We start from the raw sequence: 15,326 nt of genomic DNA on the forward strand, positions 1-15,326 counted from the left end.
TTAAAGAAGCAAATACAAATGAACAGTAACCATTGGTTTTAAGGTACAGTTTTTGGGATATTTGACTTAAAAAGAAACTAGTTAGATATGAATGTTTCTCCAGAAGAGACTGATTGGTTCATGCCAATGTTTCTTTTTTTTTTATTCTTCAACAGGTTACTGATGCCAATCAGGAAGTGAGCCAATAAATGGTGAAGAACCTGCCTGTTCTAACCAAAGAAATCTTCAGCTGTGAGATGTGATAGGTATGAAAGTGTTTAAGTGAGATGTGTCATCTTGAGACAAGAATTATACTTTTTATTCACTCTCAAGTTTCATGGAAAGATTTTTTTTTTTTTTAGAATATTATTTCAATAATGTGAGTGCATGTTATAGGGATGATTTACCTTCATTAGATTTTGCAGATTTATATCAGTGGTTTATGTATATCTTCACAGCTTAATGTCAGTTGTTACCAGTACATTGTAAAGTTGCTCAATACAGTACGTACTTACGGTATGTGGGGCATATTCTGTTGTCATCATAAAGTTTGGTAAGGTAAACATTGGATAAAATGGGCAGCTGATTGTTGCTTAGTGTAGGAAATATCTCAGCCAGTGCTATGGCAGGCAATGATTAGCTTATTTACTAGGCCGCTATCAACAGTACAGCTGTGAAAAAAATATGGTGCCTCTTAGTTAATGGACCATTCTTTTTTGATGATGGTTGAATATGCTTTTATAAATACTTCACTTTGTTTGATAGCTGGTTTTCAGTCCAAGTGATTTGTTTGTATGTTTATAAGACAAGATATTTCTTTGCAGTATTAGTGTACTTAACAACATGAACATTTCAAAGGTTAAAGATCTGTTATCAGAAGAAAGATTAACTGCAAAAATCTGAATTTCCTGGTGTGGAAATAAAGGGCGCTGCTTTTACCACTACCTCCTGTTTTGAACTCAGGAGTAGATATTTGTTACCTTTTATTGAATGATATCATTCTGAATGCACTAATACTTTTATCCTCTTCATGCTTCTTGACCTGCACAGTGCATTACTGTACAGGGACACGATTATGAAGTGTAGTGCAGTACCAGAATTAATAAGAAAGTAGTTGCTTAAGGATCTTGACTGATTGCAGTTCAAGCCAAGCCATCATTCTGATTTTATGAAAGACCAGCAGTTGATAGTGTAAGAACCATTAGAAGACTAAAAATTGGGAATTTGGCAACTGTAGCATGTGGCAAAAGGTATTACAATGAGCTTTATAGTTACCACATAGTTTAAGTTAATCTATAAATCTTAGCATTTTAAACTTCTGAATAGTGTGTACTTAACAAGTCTGTGTTGCATGTGCTGCCAACCTGTACTGCCACTTGCTTCACTGCTAAACCTTACATTCCAAATTCTTTATCAGGTTCAGACATTAAGAAGCAGGTGTAAAATCACAATGGAGCTTCAGTGGAACTTGATAAGATGATACAGTACATTCAGATGTTTACATACTCAGGTGCAAACTTGTTTTATATAAACTCAGCCTAGAAAATGAAAGATTTGGAATGATTGCATAGAATTTTCATTGCCAACAAGTGGTGTCAGCTACTTGCCAGCAGTCATCTTTCAGGTTAGACAGGTAAAAGACAGTTTGCCTTCATACTTCCTGTCAGGATTTTTTCAAGAACATTTTCACTTTGTTCACTTCTTACTGATTTTATCATATATTTATACATCAGAGAGATAGACAGGCTGGAACTTAAGAATGAAAAGTATGACCTCAATTACTCAGTTACCAGAGAGACTTTACACCTTTGGGGTATGAGAGATCCCCATTTGGTGATGAAAGACCCACAGATCTTGTCCTCTTTGATTTTTTTTCATCTATTCTTAGTATAAAGGCTCAACCTTGTTCTACAAAAACTTTTCCTTCTAGACTACCTGTGAGACCAAAGAGAGAGAGCTAGCAGTGAATGGTCGTAATTACTGATAGCATCGTTTGTTTCTTTCAGTATTCCCAAAATTTTCAGTTTGAGGGCGGGTTTATGTAAAACTATGTTTTGTATACTGCGAAATGGTAAGTCTTAAAATTTCTTGTCATTACTCAAAGGACAGGTGCTTATGTAATTCCCGTCCTCATTTAACTAATATTACTGTATTTTTAAGTTCTCAATAAGAAAATGTAGTGCCTACTATGTTACATTTCTTTTAGTATGTAATTTTTATCTAAAAATTGAAATATTTGACTGTTCAAGAGAGGAAACCTGTTGGAGTTGGCACTATTATAATGCATTTTCTTTTTGCAGAAGCTGGAGAGTAATTCACTCTAATACTCATTGAAAGGAAGTCATGCTGTCAATAGTATTTGTTAAGTAGTATGTACCTCCAAAATGATGATTCTTGTAAATAGGTTTCTTATTTTATGTTCATGTAAATCAGCAAACACTAATGCTGAATTTATAATATAGTACTTCTAGATATAACCTACCATATGTAGTTGTTTTTATGCTAAGTAATAGGTACTGTATTTCAGAACTGATGCAGCAGTGCTCCTTTTAAAGGCATTTTAGTGATTTTAAGGAATAATATCAGCTAATGTGACATACAGAGTATATCATGTTATACAAGGATTCCTGCAAGCATTTAGAAGCAATCACTTCTAAAGTCTGCTGCACAATTTTTATGTACTTTTTTTTATTTTTATAGCATTTTTATTTTAAGGACAACATGGACATACCATAGGTGTTTGCCTGGTGTTTAGTTTATTTTGTTGAGACTGTAAAAGCAGATTAATGTAGTCAGCTTTGCTTTGTTGTTATTTGCAGTCTGCTGTTTATGTTTGTTTATGAAGGAACTTATTCACTTCTTTCCCAAGTTAAGATCCTTGATGTGGATCAAGTGGAAAATTTTATGGATTTTGCTAGTCACCAAAGAGAAGCAGAGATGTATCGAGGTAAAAGTCACTATAATATATAGTTGTTAAATATCTTTCTTACACAGGAATATGATGAAGGGTAGAAATTTAAAATTCTACTGGAATTTCAGTGCAATAATGAGAAAACTCAAGTTCCCCTGGCACTTTCTATACTGTATATAATTTCTGTAATTAACTGTTACTTAACACAAGAAGCATTAGATGATTTAGATATTCAGGATTTTATTTTTTAATCCCTAGAGCTTGGGTCATGACACTTACCGATGATATTTACATTTTAATTATCTCTTTCACCTATTAAAAGTAGATATGAATAGTTAGTTTGTGTAACTTTCCTGAGCTCTAAGACCAGCAAAAAATACTACAGAATAAGATATCTCTTCGTGCTGTTTTTATCCCCAAATAAATCAACTCTGTACTACCTCCTCTTTCCAGTTTCAGAATTTAAGAAGCCAAGTCATATTTGCCAGAGCTAAATATTTACTGCAGAAAAAAGTCCTAAGATTGACAATGCTTTGCATTTTATTCCGTATCTTTTTATAAGTAATTTCAGTCCCGTCCAGACTTGAAGAAACCAATGTTGATGTAGACAGCATCTTTGACATTTACAGATAGAAGCTGTCTCAAATCGCTGGATCGAAATCTATTTGATTACCCCATCTTGAGTCACTGGAGAGTATGTATTGTTTTTTATTATTTTTTAACTCCTGCTGTTACTTGGAATATTGCTTTCTTGAAGGCTTTCATCATTACTGTTTTCTTATGCAGTTCCCTTAGAAGCTGTTTATTGCATTTATACCTCTGCTCACCCTCCAGTTGAAGACATTTGTCTTTGCTTTTTCCTAATTTGAAAATTTCTAAGAGAGAGCTTCTAGACAGGAACGATGGTAGGTGGTCTTTTGGGTCTGATTGTTTGGAGATTAGCTAAATAGTATGGCAACTCTGGTTTCACCTCTGAACACTGAAAACCGTCTACTTTGTCAGTTTTCTGTAACTCTGGAAAAAGTTCCATATTTTGAACATTTCGTTTAGCATCTTTAGAGTGTAGTCATATTCTGATGATAATTTGGGTTTCAAATACAGATGGTCACAGGTATTGGGTGTCTTTTTCAACAAAGTCCACTCTTTCATTTTCTTGGATAACTATTGAAGAGGCTCGGCACAGCGGATCACAAGTTGATGTCATCTTAAAAAATCATTTTAACCAAGAAGCCCAGTTCACTTTTTATATAAAAAAAAGACTTAATTGTTTTGAAAATTTTATCTCAAAACTTGAGTGGAATGGCAATGTGTACATCAACTTTGTTCTCTAGTTAGCTTCATGCAGTTTTATTGTTTTTTCCTGCAATTCATAGTACACATACAGTACTAATTATGGTCGCTGTGGTTTGTGCAATTTGATGGAAATACCTAGTACATTAGTTTTAACTCTCATTTCCTCAAGTATTTTACCTGTTGAGCAATGTTTATTCATTAATTAGGTTTAATATTTTTACAGTCCATCAAATACAGTATGTACCTGTACTTGAAAAAATAAATGCACTCATTCTTGTGTGCTTTAAAAGAGACAGTTCTCCAATATAATCTGAAATCTACTGATAGTAGTTACATTGATTTTTAAGAGCTTTATATAGCCCCAGAATGATCTGACAAAGTACTGTAATGCTGTCACTTGTGTTCAAAAGGCAGTATAAATTTAGTTTCTTTGGCCGGTCGTCTGTAATTGCATTTTGTATTGGACTGAAAGGTGAAAATGTAAACATTTTATATTCATAGAAATGGACTAGAGTTTAAGGGTGCTGAAGAAAAACGGTTTCTTCTTAAAAAAAAAAGTGGTGGTAAGTGTTACAATGTAGGATGTTTCGGCTGTGCATAAGCTATAACCGTCTTTTTTATAAATTTTTAAGAATAAGAACAAGGTCACACTATCAAGAACCTGGAACTTTGCAATTGACATCTTAATTGGAATTAACATTTCAACTGGACATGAGGTTTTGTGAAGATCACAGAATTTCTTGATGTTCCTAACATCTCTTAGTTTGTGACAACGACAGTTTATCAAGTTTAGTGGACGACCCTAAGTCGCTGATATTTTAAATTATTGATTGAACCTGATTTTTTTTTAGTTGGTGTCTTCCTCAGCATCATGTTTCTTTATTTTAGAAATTTACATTATTCATTTTTCAATGTAGGTATACTACTTTTTATTTTTTCTATTGCATACTACTATATATGACTGCTTTCAAATAGACTTAAAAAAAAGCCTAGTAATAACTAAAATAACATTATCAGGTATATTTCATGGTCAGGTGAAACTAATTTAAAATTAGACTTTGCATAACGTAGCATCACAGTAATAAATTGAAAGAATGACGTCTTTGCAAAGTTACACAAATAAAAATAACATAAAGTAGAGATGTAACATGTTATTTGGAGTTACATGTATGTACCAGTAACATGTTTTCTTAAACGCTCACCTTGAGTGAAATATTTCTGCATGTTTTAACATTACAGTACCATATGGTTTCTGCAAAGATTTTATTAAAGTTTTGGTTACTAGCAAATGTTGGCACTAGTACTTTTTATTCATAGAATACTGAAGAATGTCATAGGATTAGACATTGTAGTTGAACTGCTAGTGAGTTGGAAAAAATTTAGTCAGTTGTGTGCTGTATCTGGGAGATACGATTGCATGAGCGTATATGGTTATTTCTAGTGTGCTGACTGCATTGCAACCTACATATCTTTATAAAAGGCTCGTAAAGGTGTAGTTACTTTAACCATAGGTTCATTTATGTATCATTTTGTAGAGGATGCCTGCATCTTTTCCTTCAGTTACAAGTGGATACATTATGAACAGTACTTACATATTAATTTGTAAATTAAAATGGGAAGTCAGTCTCAAGTTGCTTGTGAAAAAGAGCTGCTTCGTTCTTGTGTATGTTCACTGATGTGATTACTGAGACATTTACACCTTTTAAACTTTTGCATTACGTATAGCATTTAGCTCCATTGTTATTAGGTGTCCTTTTTCCTAACTGTTAATAGCATTACATGTCATTCTTGATAATACAATACTTATAATGTAGTGATGCCAAGAACGAAGACACAGGCAAGGCTACGGTAGTATCTGAAATATTAAGACATGTTTCGAGGAATTTCAGGTCATTCCATCAGTCTTTTGCTAGCACAAAACTAGATGTTGAATTATGCATAAAAAAACAAGCATTTTAATAATATCTTGAGTCTTTAGACTAATTCAGTGAGGAATTTGTAGTTTTCAAACTCCAATAGAAAACCAGTTTAGATTAGAAGACTTTACTGATATCTATTGCTAAAGTAGCCTCAGCCTTGGTATATTTCTTGGAGTAAATGTCCATTTGCTCTCACTTGCCTAGTGTTGTTGTTGCCTTTCAATAAAGATAACAAATTAACTGGGCAAAAATGTTACCATATTCTAGGATTCCATTGTTATGTGCTGTCGAAGAAGTTATGTTAGAAGCCTCACTTGGCAAAGAAGACCAAACGTGTTCAATATTTTGAGAGATCGCCCGACTTGAAGGCTCTACCTAAGACGTACGTGTCGGTCACTACATTTAAAACTCTTCTCCACCTAAATTCTGAACTTATCATGTGAACACTTTTGAGAAGTACTGTAGATCTGAGCATTTCTAATTCAAGTCTTACCTGATGACTCATTTCTCTCTCTCTCTCTCTCTCTCTCTCTCTCTCTCTCTCTCTCTCTCTCTCTCTCTCTCTCTCTCTCTCTCTCTCTCTCTCTCTGATAAAATAAAAATAGAGACCTACTGAAGGATCTACAAAGCACAAATGTGATAACCATAAAGTATGAGTACAGTATATAGAGATTTTCAGTACCATGACATTCCATACATATGTACAAGATGTGTTCCAGGTTAAAAGGATTTGATTGTGTCAATTAAAAGTGTTATCATAAGGTAAATTGTATAAATCAAAATGATAAATTTTAAACAAGGATGTTCTGGTAATTTTTCTTGTTTTATTTTCCTTCCATGACAAAAATCTAGTGTACGTCTTTTGAGGACCCTGAAGAAATTATTGTTTTTTAAAGGAAATTTTGTATCAGAAATGAAGTGTTGTGTACAATATAATACTGCTCACTATGGCATTATGTGCTATGATAGCCGACATGCCATGTTGAAAATACTAGTTCTCATCCTTGCACATTTTGTATATTCCTAGTACAAAGATCCTGTTTCAGAAGAAAGTGAGAATCCCCCAAAAGTCGGACAGGAACACAACATCTCGCCTTCTCCACTGTGTATGAAGATTCACCATCAAAGAGATTGATCTGTGCCCTGCTATCTATAAGACCCCCATTGTATAACACAAACTCTATTCATTTCTTTTCCACCTCTGGGTCTTTCATGCTAGGTCATTTTTCATCCTCTTTTGCTTTATTTGCTCTTCTCACTTGTATTCGTTCCCCTTAATTACAGTAACAGCCACATTTTAACCCCTTCATCTCTAGCTGAGTGTCTATCATAATTTTGCTTCAACCAAACAGTGATCAGATACACACCTCGATATTAGGTAGTTCCTTGAACACTCTTCTCTCTATCCTGTACTAACAAATAATCTTACAAACTGGTTTTCACTCCATTTGCTTTTCCCAAAGTACATTTGTAAATATTCTTTAGTAAAACTTCTTTATATACAACAATCAAGCTTCTTTCCAAAGGCATTTCCAACAGACTCATCATTCTCAAATTTACCTAAGAATTCTTTATGCAGCAATAATGTCATCACTTACCTGTCACCTGCATTAGCAGTCAAATCAGCTAGAATACGCATTAATATCCACTCACTGTCATTAGTATACTTCTACCGCACCCAGACAACAACATATTACACATCAATGTTATTCTAAATGTCTTGGTGATGATACTAGTTATGTCATTTATAAAATCCCGCTCTCTTGAGAATTAAGCATTCTTACCACAGGAAGTGCTTCTTATGATCAGCTTTTGGAAATCTGTGAGAGAAATGAACAATTATTCTGAAATTTAAGGGAAGAGTGCAATTGTGACTTTTGGCCAAACGAGAACTGAAAAGATAACTCGGTATTTAAAAAATATCAGATGCACAACAAACAGTAGAAACTTGGAACTAAATTTAGTAACCTGGCATAATTGGGAATATCCAACGAAGTCAGGAGTATTTCTAGTAGTAGATGGGATTTGCCTTTGAAATAAACTATAAAATGTCCAATTACCTTCAGCTTGCCGCTCCGTTTGCTATATTTTGCAACTACCAGGGTTGTATATTTGGTAATGTCTTGTAATTGTGTTTGTAATATACATACACGGTAATTAAATAATCTTTAACGCACTTGTGTAAATATTTGTAAAGTATATTGGCATAAAATAGACCTTATCGGTCTGTGTCATTGATGATATTTTCAATAACGTTGAAATATTTTTATTTATATCAGTCTTAGAATATAACCATAATAATTTTGAATATAGTGTTTATATCATTGTATGAATATCAAATTTCTCATAAATAAATGTATTATAAATATAACCAAACCAAACGTCACCAAGGGACGTAAACGCTCTGCTATTATGCATACTTTTCTAGGAGGCTTTAGTGTAGTACATAGAACTGTTTTCATTGATAATATTTTCGCTAGTGACAAATTAATCTCTTATCGTCTTAAAACATAATAAGAATAATTTTGATTATATTTTATATTTTTGTATATATATATATATATATATATATATATATATATATATATATATATTAAAATATTTTATTATAAATTTTTTATCGTATAAATAAAATCATTAAAAATATTTCAAAACCAAACGTCACGGAAGGATTAGGGAGTAAACTAAACAATGGCAAACGTTAATAAGTTGGAATACCATGATTACGCACCAAATATTTTCAGGTATTTTTTTTATGTCAAGTATTTTTCACAAATATTTCGCAAATTAAAGCTTGAGGTTAGTTGAGTAGATCTACATCTCTGATGGAAATCCACTAAAACCGTTCATTTTGACGTAATTTTCGTAGGCATGCAGTCAATGAGGAGAACAAACACTTAGGCTACCTCAACCCACATACCTATACTGTTTTTTTCCATCTGTCCATCCGCCTGTGGTGGTCGCGCATGGTAACACTGCATCCCGGGCTTTAAATAGTTACGCTATGTCTAAGTTTTAGGTAAATAAAAAGATATCTGGGTGTACAGTGATGCTCAAATCTCATGCGACATTTTTCCATAGGATTTCGTTCAAAATTCGCTAACTGGCAACCTAACATGCTCTATATCTATTTATTATTTCAATGCGGAAACGCGATTATTCAATACAATAAGGTCATAATATGCTACATAAGAGTGAAATCTGTCATATATTTCAAAACTGTAAGAAAATGTCACGTGTAGCAAATTTCAGAAAAATCTCTTTCGAAACATTTTCAAAACTTTCGTTCACACATCGCTGAAGCATCTGACCAAAATGAAGTTATCATCAAGCATCAGTTCAAATGTTAAATAAAATAAACGAAAAAAATTGTCATAGCATTAACAATGTTTCAAAAGCAAGCATAAAATTTTAACTAGTCTTATTTGACTGCTTTTACACCTCAGTGCTGAAAAAAATGTAAAAATTTATATACAAAAGTAGAATGCGCCCACCGATATCAGCGTGTGAAGGGAGCGTGTGTGACGTATCATTAGTGTCGGCGCAACAACAAACACCCAGTGTAACATAAGTAGGTCTACACTGACTGGCGACAATGAAATTATCTTGAAAACATTTACTTTATATTTTTTAGAAGAATATTATGATTTTCATACATAATTATTTGTTATAATTCTTAAATATTTCAAAAATGATGGCATACTTGCAAATATTCACACATGCAAGTATTATTTTGTCAAAGCCAAGATATTGTTCCTAGGCCTAGGTGTAAGATTTCTTTACTTTACACTTAACAGTCGCATCTCTTTATTAACAATTTCTGGCCAGAAAGCAAATGAGGTTATCTACACATTCTTGCACTTCAAGTTACCTTATAAAAGAATAAATTATACACCAAAAGCGAGCAGAAGGAATTTTAAGAAAATAATATTTTAAACCACTTGAAAAACAAGTGTTCCATACGTTTTGATAGTTAATACTTATGATATTTCGATTAATAGCCATCTTCTCCATATAATCAAAATCCGCAGCATCTTTTATTCCTCAAAGAACAGGTAATCTTTGCAAATAAAAACATTGGTAACAGATTACATCTCAGAAGGCATAGATTATTTCTTTAGGCCTATGAAACATTTTGCAACATACAGGCAGCTTAAACACAGCATAAACTTCAACATTCAAAGAAAACTGGTTGTAATTCATATTCCTACTTTGAAAATTTTGTCATGATTGTTGAGCTTATTAGGTCTACTGTCATAATGCTGCAGACGTACTAGTTATGTTGACCAGTCCGAGGAGCATGTTAAGTGCGCTTTCATTGATGGCACCGCTAACCTTATCACACCGCACTTTGAACTAAGCAACGTAAAAAAAAATCAGTTCAAATCACACAGATTACGAATCATATAAATGCATAAAAGGGATCATATTTATATAACCATAAGGAAAATATGACTAGCTGTGAATTCGCAAACTTGTCGACATCTATGACATTAGAAAAAAAAAGTTTAACACTACTTGGCAACGTCACGTTGAGTCTGAGAATCTGGACGATACAAAAAGAATCATGTCGCATGAGATTTGAGCCCCACTGCTTTGCAACTGAAAAGTGTTTTAATAATTTACTGTAGGCGAATTACACCGTTAATATGCGAAATAGTATGGAGGAGTAATGATAGTTTATATTTGACAACATCTCCAAAGGTTGTGTGTGTGAGAGAGAGAGAGAGAGAGAGAGAGAGAGAGATTGGTGGAAAGTATGAATGGGAGTGGTTAAATGGCGGTCGGAAGCATGTCTGTTGTGGCGCTCTGTAGGCACAAGCCAAGGGAGTCAGTGGAAGTCTGTTACGAGAGTCGTAAGGAGTGAGGCGTGTGGTGAAGTTAGTGTCGGTTTTGGCAGCCGTTATCCTTTGGTGTTTCGTTGTTTTGGTGTTATTTGATAGATTTTGGGGTTGTGAAGTTATTGTGCGTTTGTCTCTCTGGTTGTGGTGACGTTAAAGAGGTTTGTGGTGCATTTTCGGTGTCTGTGAGTGGTGGTTGAGTACCTGTTTGTGTTTTGTGTTTGGTATTTTATTGAACCAATTGTCCTGCAGGTTAAAGGTAACGTAAAGCGGAAAGTGTGAGTGTGGAGAGAAAGTTTGGGATGGAAGGATTGAGGTGGAGAGGCTGAAGGAGGAGTTGAGGTTGGAGAGGGAAGTAAGAGGACAATTGGAAGTGGATAATGAGAGGTTGAGGGTAGAGTGTGAGGAGCTGAAGAGCGAGTTAGAGGAAATGAGAGGAATGTTAAGGAGTGCAAAAGTGGAAATGAAAGAGGTGAAAGGAGCAGAAGAGAGAATGGTTGAGAAAATGGACGAAAAATTCTTAGTGATGATGAATGCAGGGTTCATGGGAGAGGGAGCTGTAGCTAGGAGGTAGGCCTACTAGGGTAAAAAAACCGTAGGGTACAGAGTGGACCATGTACGATCAGCGTGGACAATCCCAATAAAAGTACATTATAACGCGTCCTGACACCGGAGATGGGCATCAGTCGCGACTTGTTGTTGGTGAGAAACGGAGCTAAAGACCTCTACTCTCCTTTCGAAGTAAGTATTTTCTCCAAAGTTAGAAATTAAGGCCAAATTTTAAGATTTAAACAGAGGGTACTGAAAACGGTCTCAAACGTAGTGCAAATCTCACCAAAACGCATTCAACATTTTTACTTACAACTCGAGGTATTTAGAAGATTGACGCCATCTTGATGTTTACGGAGTCGCTTGTGTCAATAAACTAACCATTTCCTGTGATAAATCCGCACACCACTTGTGCCCACAGACGCTGGGGCACTTTTATCTCAACAAACGGAAAACTTTTCCTCACCGAGTAAACAACTGTTTTGTAGAAGACGACGACGAAGCGTGCACTTCGATAATTTTTTAAATAAATAGTAAAACATCAATATTTTACATATTTATGATGATTAATTTGAAAATATTTGTTATTGAAAAAGTAACTCGATTCTGACTCAAATTTAAGTAATTATTTTTTGGAATTAGAATGTTCTTTTAAGTCCTGTATTATGACGTCACGACATCTTGACTTTCGTACCTATTGTAAATAATTGCTTTACTCAACTTTCTTGCAGAACAGTTTACCAGTTATTCATGCAGATTATCAGCTCTTCATGTAATTGGTATAATCGTAATGCCGCCATATATATCTTCATTATTTACTTTTTGGATATATGAAAGATGTTTTACTGCCGGATTATCGCCGTACGTGTGACGCAATCCGTGTTCGGTCCCTGCGCCTCTGTTTTCGCACCATAAGAAATTATGGGGCCGAATTTGCAATGACCAGAAAGTCGTTAAAAGAGGAAAGTTAGCATTGAGGGGCATATGTTTTGATTGAGAAAAATACAAATTTATTCAATAGCTTTTTTGTAAAAAAAATACTTGATTACAAAAAAACTTGATTGACAACTAAGCAGCATACCTACTATGGGTTTCAGAGACAGTGCAAAAACGTTTTTGGGCAATACCTATTTCTGTAACGAACACTCGTATCAGAACGAGATTTTGTATAGTGCATTATACCCAGATGCCGTAATTTATAAGGTATCGTGAATCACTAATCGTAAAAAATAACGACACTTGTCCTTGTACCAAGAGACAAAAACTCCATTATGCAGAAATGGATACGAACACGCGTATAAAGCTCCACCTACCCTCTCCCCCCCCCCCCCCCTCCACCGCCACCCCTTTCCTTCGTTCCTTCTCTCTCTCTCTCTGCCTCTCTCTCTCTCATCTCTCTCTCTCTCTCCTCTCTCTCTCTCTCTCCTCGTCTCTCTCTCTCTCTCTCTCGTCTCTCTCTCTCTCTGTTGCCATTCGGTATAAGACTACACACAAAACGTTGAAATTGGTGAAATTAGGCTATGTATTGGGAGTATATATACATAATTATTAAAGCAATTTTATCATTATTGCATTACTATGACAAATAGAATTCATGAAAACTGTTTATAATAATGAAACAGCGTATGTGAAGCCTCCACTAATGTGGGCAACGATGATTTTGCCATTCTTAGCATGCAAACATTAAAGTTGTTCCGACACGGCATACAAACCTTCGGTCCCTTTTACAATAGGAAGGTACTAGCGGCAGCTGGATAGGTCGTAAGCTTTCAAACAAGGGGTTCGGTAGTTAACTGCTTTGTCCGACAGGCGCGCGCGCGCGACTGGGAGGTAAACAAATCACTTTTGCTTTCGGCCTGCTGGCGTGTAGACTGTATCATCGCTCTCTGCCCGCTTCAATCGTCGTTGCTTTCGCATGGTTGTGTTTTTCTTTTTCTATTTATCTAGTGAAACTGAATTGTAAGTACAATCATTTCATATTTATTTCCATTGAATTCAATTGTGAATTAAAGGATCTTGGTTTCTCCCCACGCCCTCCGATTACCCGAGTGCCGGGTACTGAAGGGCGTAAGTGCGGGAATTCATTTTCCCCAGAAATGATCCTCGTATTGTTTGTTATGCTTCGGTGCCGAGGGCGGGAGAGCGCTCGCTCCGGAGCTTATATTTTGGTTGAAAATGTGTAGATGAAAATCGTAAGCAAGTGCCCACTTTTTGGATTTATATTTTTTTTGACCTGTGAATGCTCGTTGCCGAGCGAATGCGCTCGCACAAAAACACTTCTGTATGGAAGTGGAATCGCAAGTACAGTATTCTTTTTCAGTTTTCATATATTTTATTTTGATTGTAGCAATACTCATTTTTGGATCAGTTTCCGCTCTTACCCGGAAATTGATCCTTTCCCCTTTTTATTTGAATGAAGTGGAAATCGCAAGTGCAGTTCTTTTTCATTTTCATATTTTTATTGAGATTGCATTATTTACTTGGATCAATGTTTCCGCTATTTCCCGGGGAAAATTGGATCCTTCCCCCTTTTATTTTGTATGAAGTGAAATCGCAAGCGCAGTATTCCCTTTTTTCATTTTCATATATATTTTGATTGCATCAATTCATTATGGATCAAGGTTTCCGTTCATAATCGGGAATGGATCCTTTTACCCTCGCTCGGTACCGAGGGGCGCAAATGCGCTCGATCCGAGTCCCTATTCATTGTGAAGTGAATCGTAAGCAAGATTCTTTTTCATTTTATTCCTTTTAGTATTGATTGCATCAATATTTATTTGGTTCAAGTTCCGCTCAGTCAGGGAATTGATCCTTATGCCCTTGCATTCGGGCACGATTGCTCTCGGGCTCTTATTATTATTGTTGGGTACATGGGTGCTGTGCGGGGGTGGGGAACGAGAATCCCCCCCCCCCCTCCCCCCCCCCCCGCTCAGCTCCCACAGATGGCCCTTTCCCTTCGGGGGGGGAGGTTATCTGGGTTCTTCTCCTCGCCCGATCCGTCGAGCGCGGGGGAGGACGCTCGGGTGCCCGATATACAATTGTATTCGGGGTCTTCCACTCGTTCGGTGTGGGGCTCATCCCCCCGCGCGAGGGGACTTCCCCCCCACTAATCACTACTAACTGTTTATTTCCGCAGGTGCTAACTGCCACGAGGGTGGACCTTGGTGAGGTATGGGCGTCCTTCCATTTGCAGGGCGTGCTAGTGTCCAGGGGCTGCGGTTCTATGTCTGGGCCTACTACTGCGGTCACCCATGGAGTGGTGACCACGCTCCAGGTGACGACGTCCCTCCTCACCTGGTAACAGTCTTGCCTACAGCCGCTGTGAAGTGCCGTTCGCCGTACCGAGAGGGCGTGCCGCCGCCGCTCGTGGTTGCCGCGCTGCCGCGACCACACTTCCGCTGCCCTAGAGCTCGCCCCTGGATCTGCCGCCGGTACAGGAGGTGATGCTTGGCTGCTGCTCTCCACTTCCTGTGTTTCCGGTGCTGCCTGCCGTACCTGCCGATTCTGGGCTGACTGTCCATGCAGTTGCTGCGCTGGCTGTCCCTGCCGTTGCTGCGCTGGCTGTCCCTGCCGTTGCTGCACTGGCTGTCCCTGCCGTTGCTGCGCTGGCTGTCCCTACCGATGCTGTGCTGGCTGTGCCTGCTGTTCCTGAGATGCCCATACCTGCTGACGTCGTCCCTGTTCGTGGTGGTACTACCCCAGACTTTGGTCTGTCTGTACAGGTGCGTCCGGGCCCTGTGGCTTCGGCTACAGCAGCCCCGCTCCGCCCTGGATAGCAGATCTTACGTCTGTCCTGAGGAAGCTGACGAAGAAGAGGAGGAAGGTGTCGTCGTC

The 15,326-nt window shown here is 36.9% G+C and overlaps 1 protein-coding gene across 1 annotated transcript in view; it reads left to right on the forward strand.

The window, feature by feature from the left end:
* LOC135214016 (PDZ domain-containing protein 8-like) overlaps positions 1-6,704 on the forward strand; it is a 74,322-nt gene extending 67,618 nt beyond the window's left edge. Inside the window, exon 18 of the mRNA XM_064248128.1 lies at positions 156-6,704. Coding sequence (XP_064104198.1) covers positions 156-188 — 33 coding nt within the window. The 3' untranslated portion in view covers positions 189-6,704. The remainder of the gene's footprint in view (positions 1-155) is intronic.
* Positions 6,705-15,326: the final 8,622 nt, after the last annotated feature.

This window comes from Macrobrachium nipponense, chromosome 43, assembly GCF_015104395.2.
Source record: "Macrobrachium nipponense isolate FS-2020 chromosome 43, ASM1510439v2, whole genome shotgun sequence".
NCBI classification, from domain to species: Eukaryota; Metazoa; Arthropoda; class Malacostraca; order Decapoda; family Palaemonidae; genus Macrobrachium; species Macrobrachium nipponense.